The 16493-nt window shown below is 47.4% G+C and overlaps 1 protein-coding gene across 7 annotated transcripts in view; it reads right to left on the bottom strand.

The window, feature by feature from the left end:
- The window catches only part of PDE4A (phosphodiesterase 4A), a 378145-nt gene that overhangs the window by 8971 nt on the left and 352681 nt on the right, over positions 1–16493 (bottom strand). For all 7 annotated transcript variants that reach the window (XM_083593229.1, XM_083593228.1, XM_083593233.1 and 4 more), the window contains 5 exons: positions 13519–13697; positions 9749–9847; positions 8402–8566; positions 6418–6517; positions 1495–1649 (listed from right to left, as the gene is read on the bottom strand). In XM_083593229.1, the coding sequence (XP_083449355.1) occupies positions 1495–1649; positions 6418–6517; positions 8402–8566; positions 9749–9847; positions 13519–13697 (698 nt within the window). The remainder of the gene's footprint in view (positions 1–1494; positions 1650–6417; positions 6518–8401; positions 8567–9748; positions 9848–13518; positions 13698–16493) is intronic.

The following is a 16493-nucleotide window of genomic DNA, read 5'->3' as shown; positions in this document are numbered from 1 at the left end:
AGGCTGAAGAAACACCAGGGCTGTCAGCTGATGAAACCATTTTTAGATTACTTAATCAGGGACCTTTTAACTGATTATTTTAATCAACTAAATTTACATGAGTTTGAACATTATCATAATGCCAATGAGCTAATCTCTCGCCTCTCCCCACCTTCAGGATTTTCTCTGAAACAACAGAAGCAACCTTAAAGCTCCTCCTAAACCAGGCTGGGGCTGCGGGGTTCTGCATATCCTGGCATTTGAGCAAATCTTGCAAAAAGTCTGCTTCGTCTGTCGTCACCCACCCGGAATAGTTGGCAAGAAAATGACACTTGCAAGCAACGCATCTTAGTCCACTTGGCTCTATCTCAAATATTATACAGAGCCAGTGTGCCTGTTTGGGGCTCATGGGAGACGGGACCAGGATGTTGGGCCTGCAGGGCATCAACACAGCAGTCAGCTGCCAAGGATGCCTGGCTTGAGAGCTCTGATAACACCATCCCTCCAACCCACAAACCGCTGACTGGCCAAGCCTTTTCCAACTGTGGTTGTCGCGCCCAGAGCAGTCTACAAAGTGGATGGCTGATCTAGAAAAAGGAAGGATGGATGAGGAGGGAAGGGGAACCCCCAGAGAGAGGGGACTTTGTTCTGCCTGGCAAGCTGCAATGCTTGGGCTAATGGGACATGTGCTGTCATCAACACGGAATTCCACCCACCCTATTTTTACTGCCAGGGAGCGGAGGCTGTTTGCTGGTTTTTCTGCCTCAGCCTTGGACGCTGCATATCTGAACTTTGGGCGTTGGTGCCATTTGGGGATGTGCCTTAGGCAGTGATGTGCCTTGTGCTACCGTGGTCAATATGTCAGAGTCACGGTATGCCACTGTTTCAAATTATACAGTCCTGCTTTTGGGGAACCAGAGCAGAGGGGACCAACACAGAAGCCAGCGAGACGGGAGGCAGTTTCTGCACTAAGACAGAGGATCAGCCTTGCCACCCACTCCTCAAATCCCAGGTCATATTTTCCTGCTTGAGGTGCAACTACAATTTCCTCCTGTGTTGGTCTTTGCATACAACTGCTGCCATGACATGTGTACAATGGGCAGCAAAGGAATGACAGGAGACAAATCAAAATTATTCTGCTCATTAGAAGGTCCACCAGCTTGGTACTTCAGACAGAAAGCCTGACAGGGATGATGTTCCTTCCTTGTGGGGTGTCATTGTGAGAAATATAACTCTGCTTGAAATGTTGCTGGTGTATCAATGTGCCCCGTGCATCAATGTGCCCCACCTCACCCTACAGATAATCCCTCAAGACTAATGCGCAGGGGGTGGCAGAAAGCCTCGTTCTTCCCCTGTCTTCCTTTGTACCATTTCTCTGCTTTTAAACAACTGAATTTCCCAAGGCAAAAAATGAGGAATGGAACCTCGAACTGGGAGACCAAGCCCAGGGATGGAGTAAGGGAAATGCAGGCTTGTTCTTGGAAGCAGTCAATGGCTCTCCTTTCTGAGGCTCACCATGTCGATGACCATCTTCCGCAAAGTCTGTCGCTGCCTCTTGCTCAGGTTCTGGAAAATGTCACAGTTCTCTTCCTGCAGCAGCTTGAAACCCACCGCCAGGTGATGGTTCTCCAGGACTGACTCGTCGTTGTACATCAGCGCCAGCTCCGAATCTGCCAAGAAGGATCACGTTAGTCGGTGTCATGGAGAACAGGAACATATATTTCATTTTAGTTGCTGACATCAGCATATGACTTGCAGGATAAAAAACAAATGAAATAATCAAACAATCTGAAATTGCTCGGAGCAGCAGAAAGGAATTATGAAACAAAACGCAGCAATAAACCACAACACTCTTCAAAACCAAGGTTTGTTGAATACATATAGTCTGGGAGGCATGTGGCTCTCTAGGGGTGAGGGGGCGAGTTCCACAACCTAGGCACCACAGCTCTGTCTGGTGTCACTAACAACTGTACTGCCACCACAAACAAGGCCTCTGCTGACTAAATCAACAGGCAGCTGGATTTGTAAATTCAATCCCTGAGGTCCCGGAACACGTTACTTCCGGGTTTCTCTGCTCGCGCATGCGCTCAAAATGACATCACACATATGCGCGGAAGCTGTGAAACGCGACCCATGCAGTCGCGCATTACGTTTGCTTCAGGATGCGAACGGGGCTCCAGTACGGATCCCGTTTGCATCCAGAGGTACCACTGTATATGCTATTTCAGAACAAAGAGGCCACTTAAGTCCTACAGAAGCAAAACATCTACAGAAGGAGGAAGAGCAGAACAACAACCCGCAAGAATATTCTGCCCTCGAATAACCCAAAGTACAGGAAGGCAGCACTTTTTAGATATGCACATCCCTGTAATTTTACAGCAGCTCCTTGCCCCCTATCCACAATGGATTTGAAGAGCAACTTATTTTCTGATGTTTGGAAACTACTGTCAAGGACCTTGTGATGCTCCCAGAAGTCCCTCATAAGCACCTGTCCCCAGGAAGTCCTGCAGCTACTCTGCCAAGCCCAGACTTTCCTTAAAATACCTGCCGCCACCTGTTATAGAAAACAGTAAGACTTTCTCTTTATATCATTACACAAGTATTTATTTTTATGTTGCAAAATTATAAACCGCTTCACAGGCTGAGGTTATCGAAGTAGCGCACAATGAGGTAAAGACCATTTCTACAAACTCTAAAAACAACAAAACCATTCCTAGAGATGTACAATTAATATTTCATAAATGATGGGGTCACTCTTCAGGAAAAGCCTTCTCAAACATGACAAAACAAAATTATCTACGCTAGACACGTGGGGTGAGATATATTTACCTGATAATCCATCCAGACAGGAACACAGACAGTTAAACGTGAACATATATTTGATTAAAGAGCAAAACAATCAGAACAAATAGTCCTTCTATACTGAAGTCTTACAGGTCTAGTTTTTTGATCTAACGCACCTGCCTATCTTTCCACAACAGCTATCTGAATTCCTTTAAATATATACTTTATTATCTCCCTCACCTCATTTCTTCCTCACAGCCACATTCTCCACCCTTCTGGTGTAATCCATTTTAAGTCAACCCACTGTCCTGTTTCACTCCCCTGCTGTCAGTCATTCCTCTACAAGCTCTTCTATCACAAACCCACCCCTAGCAACTTCTATTTGGGATAAGTACCGTATTTTTCACTCTATAACACGCACCCGACCATAACACGCACGTAGTTTTTAGAGGAGGAAAATCCGTAGGCATGCCACCCGTAGGCATTCCCTCCATAGCACGCACAGACATTTCCCCTTACTTTTTAGGAGGAAAAAAGTGAGTGTTATGGGGCAAAAAATACGGTAAGTCTTCTTCCTTCCTTCAGCTCAGGGATAGTAGACCTTGGGCCCTCTAGACCAGGCATCCCCAACCTGCGGCCCTCCAGATGTTTTGGCCTACAACACCCATGATCCCTAGCTAACAGGACCAGTGGTCAGGGATGATGGGAATTGTAGTCCAAAAACATCTGGAGGGCTGAAGGTTGGGGATGCCTGCTCTAGACATTGCTGAATTATCAGTCCCAGCAAGCAAGGCCAACAGCCTTGTGGGAGTTGTCATTCAGCAATATCTCGATGGTGGACCAAAGGTTCCTCACCCCTGATTTAGCTTGCCAGTGCTGAAAAGAGGCTCACAGTGAAACCAACATTTATTTATTTCTATATGGCATTTAGGGCAGGATTCACTTAACCAGCCCCATCCGTGGAAACCCCTGGAGAGGTACAGGGAGAGGAGAGCAGGGGTGGAAGGAAATAATTTCATCTGCTAAGCAGCAATGCATGTAAAAGCAGAATGATTGGAAGAGTGTGGAACTCAACCCCCCCCCCACAAAAAATTATCTGCTTAATAAAAAGTATCTACCTGGATTCCATTTAGCATGTTTACACTAATGAAGTTACATAATCCTCTTAAGTATGATAAAGATCTGCTTTTGTTCGGTATTAAGTTGTCTACTGCACCAGTTAAGGCCCCCTGACAATTTGGGGAATGTCTGGAGCATGGACAAAAATCTGGGACAGTGGGATTATGAAAGGCTTTTGGTGGCAAAATAAGGCAAGGCCCCAGTTTTATACCTATGACAATCCCTGTTTACTTCTTTCTGGTGGTGATCGCTATCAGGGAGTTCCACTTGCATGAGGCTACGGAGGGAAGGCAGTAAGTTTGAACTGGAAATTTGTTTACTATCAGTATTGAAAGAGATGAGCTAATTCCTCTTTAGAGTATCACCCTCCCTGGCTCCATGGCTGTGATTGAGTGGGAGAAATTGCTTCAGTCCCCAGGGCATCTTCCATATCTGATTTGCCTGGCTAGCTTTTGGAAACCCTGACATCTTTCCCCCTTTGCATCTATTCTAGTTTTCTATCATGTGTTTTGAGAAGGCTGCACCATATGAAGGCCACCGGGCAATTCAGCTGGACTAATTCCCTCCCCTCCTGAGCAGGGCTGGGAAAGGAGGGCGAGTGGCAGCCTGGAGAAGAAGGGCAACGCTGAAAATTACCGTATTTTTTGCTCTATAAGACTCACTTTTTCCCTCCTAAAAAGTAAGGGGAAATGTGTGTGCGTCTTATGGAGCGAATGCAGGCTGCGCAGCTATCCCAGAAGCCAGAACAGCAACAGGGATTGCTGATTTCACTGCGCAGCGATCCCTCTTGCTGTTCTGGCTTCTGAGATTCAGAATATTTTTTTTCTTGTTTTCCTCCTCCAAAAACTAGGTGCGTCCTGTGGTCTGGTGCGTCTTATAGAGCGAAAAATACGCTGCCTTATACAGAATCAGGGCCACGAGTCCATCTCTCTCAGCACCATCCACACTGGTTGAGGCTTTCAGTGTTTCCAGTGAGAGCCCATCCCTGCCCTGCCTGGGAATTCTGTGGATCGGGGCTACGGCCTTTCACAAGTGACTGCTCTCCCTCCCCCTCTGAAAGTTTAGCAGTGGGACTCCCAGAAGGAGGACATGAATGTGTAAATTGTGCACACACAGAAGCATACCTGAGAGGGCCTCACCTGTCCATCTTTGAGGGCTCTATGCCAGGTTCCCTCATTTCAGGAAGCAAGCAGTGGTGGTTGTTTTAAAACCATACAAAACAGACACTAGCTGCAAAAGCCCATCAGAACAAACACACCTTCACTGCCATGTGATGCTCAGGATGTATTCCTGACCCCCACAGAGCCAATTCCAGGGACCTTGTGCAGGACTTCCACTGATGGGGCTTCTTAGGTGCATCTCGAACACTCGTTGCCCTAATTTCACGAGGCAGCCTCTCTATGGATCTGCCTTTACTCCCCTCCTGAAAATTTGCAAATTTTCTTGGGTTTTGAGGAAGGGGTGTTTGCGACATTTTAAATCTAGAATAAAAATCGGCACAGCACCTTGGGCAAGTTTGCAAGCATGTGTGCAGGTGTCAGGTCTGAACTGGGCCTCCCTGTTGGGAAGATGGGGTGCTGTTGCTGCTGCCAGCCTCACTTTCTCCCCCAATCCGTTTCTTGTTCTCTCGCAAAGCATCAGAGTCCCCCCCCTCCCGTGCCTAATTTTACTTTGCCGGCACACGTCCTCTCAGGTTACCTAGACAACAGGGACACCCTCTCCCACCCGTTGGCTGATTCAAATGATTGGAGAAAGGACTGTGCTTGCGGCAGCACAAAGTAAGGTGGAGGAGGAGCTGGCGACTCGAAGGAAAGCGCATGTTCGTATATTAGCTGAGTGGAGACAGGCTGCATTATCCCACCATCTGGGTACAGTGAAGAGTGGAAACACTCTCAAGTGTCACATGCAGAGATCACAAGATGGTTACAGCCTGCATTGAGTAGCACACCCTACCCAAAGCACTGCAAGTTCCAGAGCTGACCTTAGCAAGGTGTGTCTGGATATGGCCCTATGGTATTCGTATGAACACCTTTGCACAAGAATGCAAGTTTGCAAGTATTTCTCTGAGCGAGGTGAAAATAACTAAACCAGAAGCAGACAGGGTTTGTGTGTCAAAACTGTCTGCTGCTGAATCCATATGGAGAAAAACAATGAAGCACGTGACAGAAAAACAGTACTTCTGTCAGGATTCAACCTCAATCTGTTAGCCACCATCCATCCTTCAACTACCTCCAGACACTCACACAGGACCTTCACTGACTTCACTGGTTCTGATTTGAAAGAGAGGTAGAGCTGGGTATCATCCGCATACATAAGTCTCTCTTTTCTTGCAACAACCCTATAGCAACCTTGTCAAAAGAAAAGCAGTTCAGCCGGAGGCATGATAAGGTGACATTACAAGGTGCAGGCAAAAGAGGCACATTCAAATCCTTTTCCTCCTCCATATATGACACACATGTGTACCCCTCCTCCTCTCCCCGGCCACTCATGTCCCCCCTGACACCCCTTTGCCCCCCATCTCCCTGTGCTACTCACTGGTATTGATCAAGAACTGGTTGGAGACACCAGGGTGGTCCACATCATGGATGGCAGCAGCAAATATTGCAGCCAGGATCTCAAGGTCAGTGAAGACAGCCTGCAAAGGACAGAGGGAAAAGCTGCTACAGGTATGGTGTTTCTGTCCTGCTTTGCTAACAAGGAGAGATGCATCGTTATGAAAGGGGCCCACTGCTAGCAGAGAGTGAGGCTAGATCCCAGAACCCAAAGATTTGTGTGTTGCCACCATGTGAGGTAACCCACTGAAGCTTACAGGCCAGAGCATTTCCTGGGCAGTAGTAAGGACATATCAGGCCCCCATTGCACATGCAACTCTAATGGGATGCCTACCTCCTCTCCCCATTCTACCTGGGGAAAAGACCCTGGCATCCAAAAATTCCTCATATCCCAGGCTGGCCCGCCATTGCGGTAGACTGGTACAGAGCAGAGGTAGCTAACCTTTGGTGATACAAATCTTGCTGAACTACAAATCCCATCAACCCTGACTATCGACAGTGCCGACTGGGGCTGATGGGAGATGGAATCCAACAACATCTGGAAAGCCATAGAGGTTTTAACTCATGGGTTAAATCATGGTTTCGGATGTTGAAATATATTCAGAGTCGCAAAGTGATTTCATGCTCTTTATTCAGCTCATAGTGGTGAGGAGGAATGAATGAAAGTCCCCTCAAAGTATCTGCTGTATATACATTATTTACACAATGGGCTGCCCATGATTGGCTAATTCCGGAATTCTACTGTAAGCCAATCAGGTTGTGGATTCACTTCTATCTGGAGCATGATTGGGTGGTTCCTGCCAACCAATCATACTGCTGCATTGTTCTAGGACCAATCAGACTGCTGCATTCTGAATCCTATTGTTCTAGGACCAATCAGACTGCTGCAGTTTGGATCCTATTCAACTCAGTACATAACAGATGTAAAAACAGAAATAACAACAACAACATCAATATCAATGGGGCTAATTTTTCTAGCCTCTCAAAAGGAAGCATTGCCTATTGCTTATTATCATCCTTACCATTTCTATTTCTATGGTGTTTTGCAACACACATGAGGTTGTAAGAATTGCCTGGCTAGATCAGAGCAGAGGTCCATCTGGGAAGCCCATAACAGGGACATGATTGGGAGAGTGTACCACCCCCTGTTACAGCCCCCCCAGGACCAGGAATCAGTGGTGCACTATACTGACTCTTCTGGGTGTTTAAACACTGTGCCCTCCGTAATGTTCCACAGCGACAAGAATTAGACAGGCAGCAGGTTTGGAAACATACTGTAATCTCTTGCATTTGCAAATAGTCTTGCAATACTTATTGGAGCTCTGTGGCCAATAATCTGTCTTGTCTGCTCCAAATCAATATGCGAATGTCTGCTGCCCTCCTTCCATTTGCAGCTCCTGGCCACGTGCAAGTTTCCTCTCTGCTTCCTTTCTGCCCTAGTTTTCCTTTCCGATTCCTGGCTCTTGCCTTCTCCTCTCCCTCTCATTCTGCTGCAGCTTGCTTCTCCCACACCCCCAGACTTAGGCCCCTACTTCAATTTATCCATCCTCTTCTAGGATCTTCTGCCAGTATCTAAAATCAGAGCAGTTCAGCCAATGGCAGCCAGAGCCTCTCCAGGCCACAGAGATCCACCCTGAGGCTGGCAGGAGTGGAGACAATCATCCAATGGATTCACCACTTAATACATTGGAATCCAGATGTTTTGAATCCTCGTAGCCCTGTGAAACATTAGGCTGGGAAATAGTGACTTGTTTAAAGGGTATTTGGGCCTAAGCACAGATTCCTCAAAGGCCAAGTCTGCCAAGTCCAAGTGAAGCACTACAGTCTCTGTGCTTATGACACAATCCTCGGCTGCAGGCACCCAGTGAGCAATCTCCCCCACCCCCAAATAGGCAGGCAGGTGGACTGCCCAACCACCGCACAAACACACTCACACAATTCACCGGCTATGGAAGACAAACCCTTACATCCAAGGCAGGTGTAGACAGAAGAACGTGAGTGGACTGCGTGACGTCAGCAGCATGGAGGCTGTTGTGATAAGCCACGTCGGCGTGATAGTGGTCTTCTAGCGTCATGATGTAGGTGACTAATGTGTCCACGGGGATCTTGAAAGTTTTCAGCAAGTCTCTTTCCTGGGTGGGGTGGAATAAGAGGAGTGAAGCGTTTGCTGGGAAAGTCAGGCATCAGCCCCCACCTAAAAAAGGTTGCTCAAATGAGTGCCGTTATCTTTCTCTTTCCCGTAGTGGAAAAGATAAAAGCGAGGGACAGAAACTTGTGGAACCTTGAGCAGCCATTACAATACACCAAGAGAGGATGAGCGAAAGGCTTCTGCCCATGCACCGAGCCAGAGATCTCTCTTCCGTCTGCCAGAGCCCCCTCCCAGATATCACCATTCAACACAGATTAAAGAATATTAGGTACTCTGCAGAAAGAAAGAAAAAGGAGAAAAGGGGACCTCCCTCTGACTGACAATCTCATGGGAACATTAATCAGACATAGATCTGCCTTTTCTCATCTTAGACAGTCTATTTGATCCAGTCCCACGGGGGGGGGGGGGCCCTAGCCTAGGACCCATTGGATCACGAGTTGGCACTGCTACCATCAAGTTGTGGCAACGGGCTCCAATCCTGGCCTCTTTGCTGTGCCAGCTGCCCGCTTCTGCCCTGGCCAGAGCAAGCGGTTGGGCTGTGGATCAAGCCCCACTGCTGCTGGCCAGATGTAGGATTGTAGGCTAGCGATCTTATTTATTGTTGCAAAAGCATTTGTGGGATGGAGCTACTCTGTCAATGCAACGGACCCAGGTAGGCTCAAGTCCATAGAAGTTTATAGTAAATGTATTTACTAATGTTTGATGGCGCCACCAGGAGCACCAACCTGCAACTCAACCAGATCTCTCCTTAAATGTCCCCTCTGAGGACAGGGAGAGGACTTGGAAGTGTCATCTACCAGGAGACAAAACAATTTGACTCAGAAACAGCCATGTCTCAAACAAGCTGCAAAAAGGGCACCTCGGTGCTCAGGGAGATGAAATCATGAAACACAAGAACTCTCCCAAAATTGACACACTCCCTGCAAAAAGTGCTCACCCCTTCAATTTTTGTGGAATCCTCCTTGTTTTTTTTGACTTGCTTCTTGTATACAACTCCATATGTATTGAAGGGATACAGAATAATGAATCCAAAACTGACCTAGAAAGGCACATCTCAAGCTTCAGCTCCATATACAAGTCTTTGTATATCGAGGCAATATTGCAGCCCAAGCCAGTAGGAGGGTGTGAGCATGGGACGAGGACACGGCAGTGCGAGCACACGTACCTGGAATATTGTATACATGATGCAGCTGAGCGACCGATTGTTGGTGTACTCGGCAACCCGGAAGATGTTAAGGCCCCACTTGTTTAGGTGTTCCAGTTCCTGTAAGACCGTAGTGGGAGGAAAGTTGGTACTCTTTTGCCACAATGGGTTTCAAGGGGGAAGGAGGTCACCAGAGCAGAGATGTGGAACAAGTGAAGAGAGCAAACCCCACGGTGTGTTCTCCCTGGCAGTCCAGCTGAAGCCTGAGCCGCCATTCCACACCGGGGACATCACCAAAGGCAGGACTGAAAAACCATGTCACCAAGGAGACAGTTGCCCTTGCAACTGCTCCAGAACACCCAACATGGCTCCAATCTAAGAGGCCATTTAGGGGCCTGGAAGCCAGGGGGTCCTGCCCAACCTACCCAACCTGGTGCCCTCCAGGCATTGCTCAACTGCAACACCCATTCATCCCAGACACCGGCCAGGATGGCTGGGGCTCCAAAACATCTGGAGCTCACTAGGGTGGGAAGCCTGGTTTAGCTCATCTGTTTTGAGTACAGTCACCAGTAACACTAAAATTTAGAGACACAGAAGCAGCAAGGTTTTGCCAATAAGGTTTTTTTTTTTTTAAATTACCGCATGCAGCTGGCTTAGAAATCAAACCTGTGAGCAGCTGAGCTTCTTCTAAAGCTTCATAGCTCACAATAATTTAAAAATGGAACCAAAAATTCATAGGTTCAATATGATCCTTTCTTCTCATTCTGTCAATTTGAAGACAGCTCCTTAGTACTCCATGATTATGTATGCTGTGATTATGCAAATTATGCAAACTACTTAAACAGGAATTTTCTGCTAAGGCAGTGGTTTGCAAATCCCTCCCTGCTGTGTGGACCACCTGAATGTTGCTGAGGGCCTTAGCTGACCCATTGATACTTTTTCTGCCTGTTGCAGTAATTGCAATGCACTTGAGCTAGATGCCGAATGATTTTAAGTTCCATTTTAATCACTTCTTTTATTGCTTACATTGTACTTTATCGTATGAAAATCTGAATCCCATAAAATTCACATTGTAATACAATAAAATACAATATAAAATAAAATAAAAGAAGTAATAAAAATATAATTTTAAATCAAGATGAATATTTAGTGCAGGCATGCTGCAGACCACTTGGATGAAGCTCACCGACCAGAGTCTGAGAACCACCTGCACCAAGAGAAACATTTCCTCTTTTTACATTTCAGTAAATATTCCCTGCTGCTATAAAAGGACATTATTGGATCACTTCCTTCGGCCAACAGCACTGTATTTGTGTTAAGGGTGTTGTAGAGCTGCACACTCTGGAGCTTGACTTTTAAAGATGCCAAATCCAACTTTTTGTCTTGGTTACTGATAGGGTGTGGCTACTGGTTTAACACCACCCTTCCAAAAAGCGAACACTTATTTGCAAATATAGCAGATGCGCTGAGTTGCCCCCAAGAATGGTGTGTGTGTGTGACGTGGCCAGGCCGACTTGTCCGCCAGCCAGCCAGCCAGCCACCAGCCAGCCACCTTACGTTCATGAAAGTGACACACCAGGGTGAAGACACTTCGCCCTGGTGTGTCCTTTTGAGGATCGCTGTGGAATTTGGGGGGCAGCCCCCTCCTTGAAAATATTGGCAGACCTCACCGCCCCCTGATGGTGCCCCTGAAATATAGGCATGGTGATTTCAGAAACAGTGGCTTCTGTTGCCTTTGCCATATTGAGATAGCACTAAGAGTATTTTGATACCATGGGGTAGATTGTAATTTGTACAACCCTGTTTTAACTTTTTAAGTGCATAAAGAGTGTTTTCTGTGGTGCTCTCCATATTTTGTGAGACTGCAACTCCTATCATCCCTGATCTTTGGCTATGCTGGCTTCTGTGGCATCTGGGAGTCCAACCACACTGCCTATCCCTTTGAAGGTTTATGACTACACTTATATTTGTACTTACTGCTTCTGACTGTACTGTTATGGCCTCCAGCCAAGACAAAATAATAAACCTGAATTAGTCCATGAGACGTGCCTAAGCACTGGGTGCACACCGCCACACAATGAGGTGGCCATCCTAGTGTAAGTTAAGGACATATTTGGTGGAACTGTCCTAAGATTGTGAATTCCTGGCAACAGGTATTGACTGAGTCTGGACATGACATTCCCGGCTTCCAAGCGCTGAGGCTGCCTGCTTCCGCCTTGTGCCCTTTCCTTGTGCTGCAGCTTCAGCAGTTCAACCCAGGTCATTTTAAACCACTGTTACTCATTACATCAAAAACAGACCACACCTCCCAGTTTTGGATGTAGCAGGCAACTGAGGTTGAAGAGACCGAGATTGAAAGAAGGAAACCAGCACATGAATGGGAAGCGGCGAGTGAAATGCTTGCAACTGGCTTTATGAATTATGGCTGATTTAGCCAAGAATGTTACTTCCAAGCAGGTCCTTTACATCATTTATAAAGGTAAAGAGCTGCGTCGTCTTGGGCTGATGAAATAGAAAGCAAGTCCCAGCTGACACCAACTGGCTAGGAATGTGCAAACTCATTGGTGGTAAACCTCTCTGGTCAAGTGTGCCACAAGTCAAGCCCAAAGTATGAGGAAATACGAGGCCTCGATAGAAAGTGCTGCACATGCAGATCTGCGTGCTTTGATGACCCTGTCCTTTTTGCCTCTAGCCCAGGGATCGACAAGGTTTACCTCGCCTGGGCCGGTTCACTCCAGCGGAGATCCCTCTGTGGGCCGGATTGCACATGCGCCCATGATTTCTGGCATCTGTGCAGATGTGATTTCCAGCGTCTGCATCTCCGCAGACGTGATTTCCGGCGCCATGGAAGCAAGTCCCCGCACTGCGCCGGTTTAGCGCAGCGCGGGGACTCGCCTAGCGGGCAGCTCGGTTTGGGGGCGGTTTGGGGGCCAGTTAAACAACCCCCATGGGGTGCTTGTGGCCCATGGGCCTTAGGTTGCTGACCTCTGCTCTAGCCCATTGAGCCTGGGAGTAAGATGCAGGACAGTGCTGGAGAGGCAAGGAAGAATACAGGCCTGACTCTGCATTACCCACTCTTGTCCAGGCATATTGCAACCACTCACTTCCGGCACCTGTTCTGCCGTGACCATCTATTGTCTAGTTGCTAAGCTGCCACTAAACTGGCTGTTTGGGGGGGGGAGGGAATGGAGCACTCAAAAACTGGGCAGTAGATTATCAAGGGGGGTAGTTGGAATGTCACGTCCATTAACAAATTAACTACGTACAGTAGGCATGCAGGTGATGGAGCAATATTGGCTCAAAGACAAAGCAATTAGTTTTATTCTGGGTCAATGGAGAGAGCTCTCATGTCTTCTCTATACTACAAAAGGCAAGAAAGTACTGTTGCCATATGCCTGGAATTTCCCAGACATATCTGGCATACTGCAGCCGGAAGCAGTGCTCGGGAGGAAATCACTAAAAATGTCCGGGAAAATGTGGACGTATGGCAACCCATGTCGGCAGTGTTGGTTTTGGCGATTTCCCTTAAAAACAGTTCAATAACTTCTTCTTTGCTAATTTGCCAAAAAACGCTCAACAACTTTGCCAAAAACAAAGCTCTGGATTTTCACTGTTTGAAATATGGCAGCCCTAGTACTGTTGGTTCTGGAACCAGAACAGAGCAAAACTGGATTCAAAGAAAGTCCTGCCAGAGTCTGTGATCTGTGACCCAGAATCCCCTTCAAAGCTAGATATACCCTTTGACTTTCCACACTAGCCGATTCCCAGCTTCCTGCCGCCACAAATCTCACCTTACTGAGCGGCTCTTCCTGGTCAGTTTTGACCCCAAAGCGGGGAATACTGGAATTCGTCAGGCTGGAACTGTGCATGAGTTTCTTGACTCCGCTGATCTGGCACATGGGTTGCTGCTTCTTCTTCTTCTCCCGCTCTTTCTGTGTTGGGGATGGAATCTCCACATCGTTCTGCTTGTCTGAGGATGAAAAAAGACTGCATCTGAGAGAGAGAAAGAGGACAAGGGCAAAAGACTGAAGGTGCCACTGTTTGACCTGCTCAAGAATCTCTCTGGGCAAATGTGCACCAAGGGGTTACATGACGTGGGCGCAGTTCTGCTCCATCTCTCCAAAACAACAACAGTGCCTACATCAGGCAGAGATTCATCGCTAGCTCACATATTCCAGCCTGAGCTCCTGGAGGCAAAAAGGCTAGTAGTCCCAGTCTCCAGTGCCCTGCACAGAAGCTAGGATAGTTCAAGAAAGGATGGGTGGTCTATGGATGCTGGGTTAAAGACTGTACATGGGCAATAATTTCTCAAGGGACTTGGGAGGAGGTATTGTAGAGCCTTCAGTTACAGAATCATAGAATTGTAGAGTTGGAAGGGACCCTGGCAATCATCTAGTCCAACTGCTTGCAGTGCAGGAATCTCAACTGAAGTGTCCATGGCAGATACTTAAAAACCTCCATGGAAGGAGAGTCAATCACCTTCCAAGGAAGATTCTTCCACTGCTGAACAACTCTTACTGTCAGAAAGATCTTCCTGAGTTTTAATTGGAATTTCCTTTCTTGTACCTTGAAGCCATTGTGGTGCACACAGTTAGTCCTGCCCCACCGTGGTCTCCAGTCATACCAATTTAGCAGCTTTTTCAGGGCTTTGAGTTGTGCTCAGGAAAAGCATAAACAATTCCCAAGAAGTGTAACCAGTGGTGCTGCAATAAAAGTGTGCATGCTTTGGATAGTATCAATGTCGGAAGCAGCATGGAAACTATTTTTATGAGAGTGTTTAAAACAACTATTGGCATTATGAAGGTGCTGAACTTAAGGAGAACATTGTGGTTCAGGCAAATCCTGTTCACCAATTATAGCACCCCCAAGGTGTGTGTGCGGGCAATGCCATTGGAGGTCCATGCAGCCTCCGTAGTGAAGACTGCCTGTGCCTGGCTTTGACTGGTTTGCCAGCAACAGCAGTTCCTGAACCGTGCTCCGATTATTTCATGGTTGGATTATTGCACAGTGCCCCATGAAAAGCTTCCCTCAAAGATGGTTTGGAAACTGCAGCTGGTTCAGAACGCTGCTGCAAGGTGGGATCATATTATACTGATCCTGAGAGCACTTTAATTTGCTGCCGGTGTGCTACCTAGTGCAATTCAAGTTGTTGGTATAAATGCACAAAACCCTGAATAGGTTAGAACTCAAGTGCTTGAAGGAACGCCTTCCCCCTTACCAACCAACCAGTACTGTAAGATCTGTAGGCCATGACAGAGCAGGGCTTTCTCAGTGGTGGCACCCTGCCTATGGGAGTCTTTCCCTGTACGGATCTGGTGGTCCACCACACTATTTAAATTCAGGCAACAGCTATTTATTTATGCTGTCCATCATGGAAGTGACCCTTCTGTCCATCATGGAAGATACAGCTGCATCACTAGTTGCTATATGGCATTGATCACTATACTGTGTTGTAGATTATGGTTTTAACTTTGCTTTTAATGCTGTACTTTGTGGAATCTGATAAGCCCCCTGGGCTCCATGTGAGGAAGGGCAGAATGCAATAAACAGGTAATGCTGATGTCCCCTCTTTCCCTCGCTCCTGAAGGCAGCTCAGGGACTGGGGAGAAAGGGGAGGGCAATGTATTTCCAGTGCTCTTCTACACCCCCTGCAACAGGCAGGGCAATGGTCAGAAGCTGGCCTGCTTTTCCAGACCTGACCTAGCCTCCTGTACTCTCAAACTGACCATGGACTTCAGGCCCCCATGAGGCGGGGTGAAATGCAAACCCAGGAGCTGGCTTCAGGAAGCATCTATTTCCCACCACGAATGCAGGTTCCTGACAAACTTCACAGAAAGGTGATTTGGGGCAGCCGGAGGCCATGGTTAGATTGAGGGTGTAATGAGCAGGGAGGAACAGGTTTGGAAGACCTGGCCTCATCCTGCCACCTGCTCTGCTCAAGGCAATGGAACCCAGGACAGATTGGAGAGGAGTTGCAGTGGGCAGGGAGGGTTGCGAAAGGGGCGGCGCCACTGGATGCCCACTTGTCAAAAATGACTAAATTAGTGAAAGATAAGCAGCACAACTCTCCACTCTAGCCTCACCCATACAAAAATGTGTCACCACACATTGATTCAATTCTCCAAATGCTCCCTATCCATCTCTCTCTCTGTAGCAAATCTAGCCTATTTTAAAAAAAAATAATAAAAATAATTTTTAATAATACCCTGCCCTCCCCAGCCAGAGCCGGGCTCAGGGCGGCTAACACCAAATCACAGTAAAAAACATGATAGGGGGGAAAGGAAAAAAACCCACCAATTTAAAATACAGGTTAAAATGCAATTTAAAATGCAGCCTCATTTTAAAAGTAGCCAAGACCATAAGGGGAGGGAAACATAAGGGTCAGACTGAGTCCAAACCAAAGGCCAGGCGGAACAGCTCTGTCTTGCAGGCTCTGCGGAAAGATATCAAGTCCTGCAGGGCCCTAGTCTCTTGTGACAGAGCGTTCCACCAAGTCGGGGTCAGTACTGAAAAGGCCCTGGCCCTAGTTGAGACCAATCTAACCACCTTGCGGCCTGGGACCTCCAAAAATGTTATCATTTGTGGACCTTAAGGTCCTCCGCAGGGCATACCAGGAGAGGCGGTCCTGTAGGTACGTGGGTCCTAGGCCGCAAGGCAGTAACTCCCCATCCAACCCGCCCCCAACCCCCCAATTCCATCCATTCCTTTAAATCTATTACCTGTGGACGAGGTATCATGCAATTGCATTCAGCCAGGACTAGAGGGC

This window comes from Podarcis filfolensis (assembly GCF_964270895.1).
Source record: "Podarcis filfolensis genome assembly, chromosome: 17".
Classification (NCBI taxonomy): Eukaryota; Metazoa; Chordata; class Lepidosauria; order Squamata; family Lacertidae; genus Podarcis; species Podarcis filfolensis.
The sequence above is the reverse complement of the archived record's forward strand: the minus strand, read 5'-3'. Positions and strand labels throughout refer to the sequence as shown.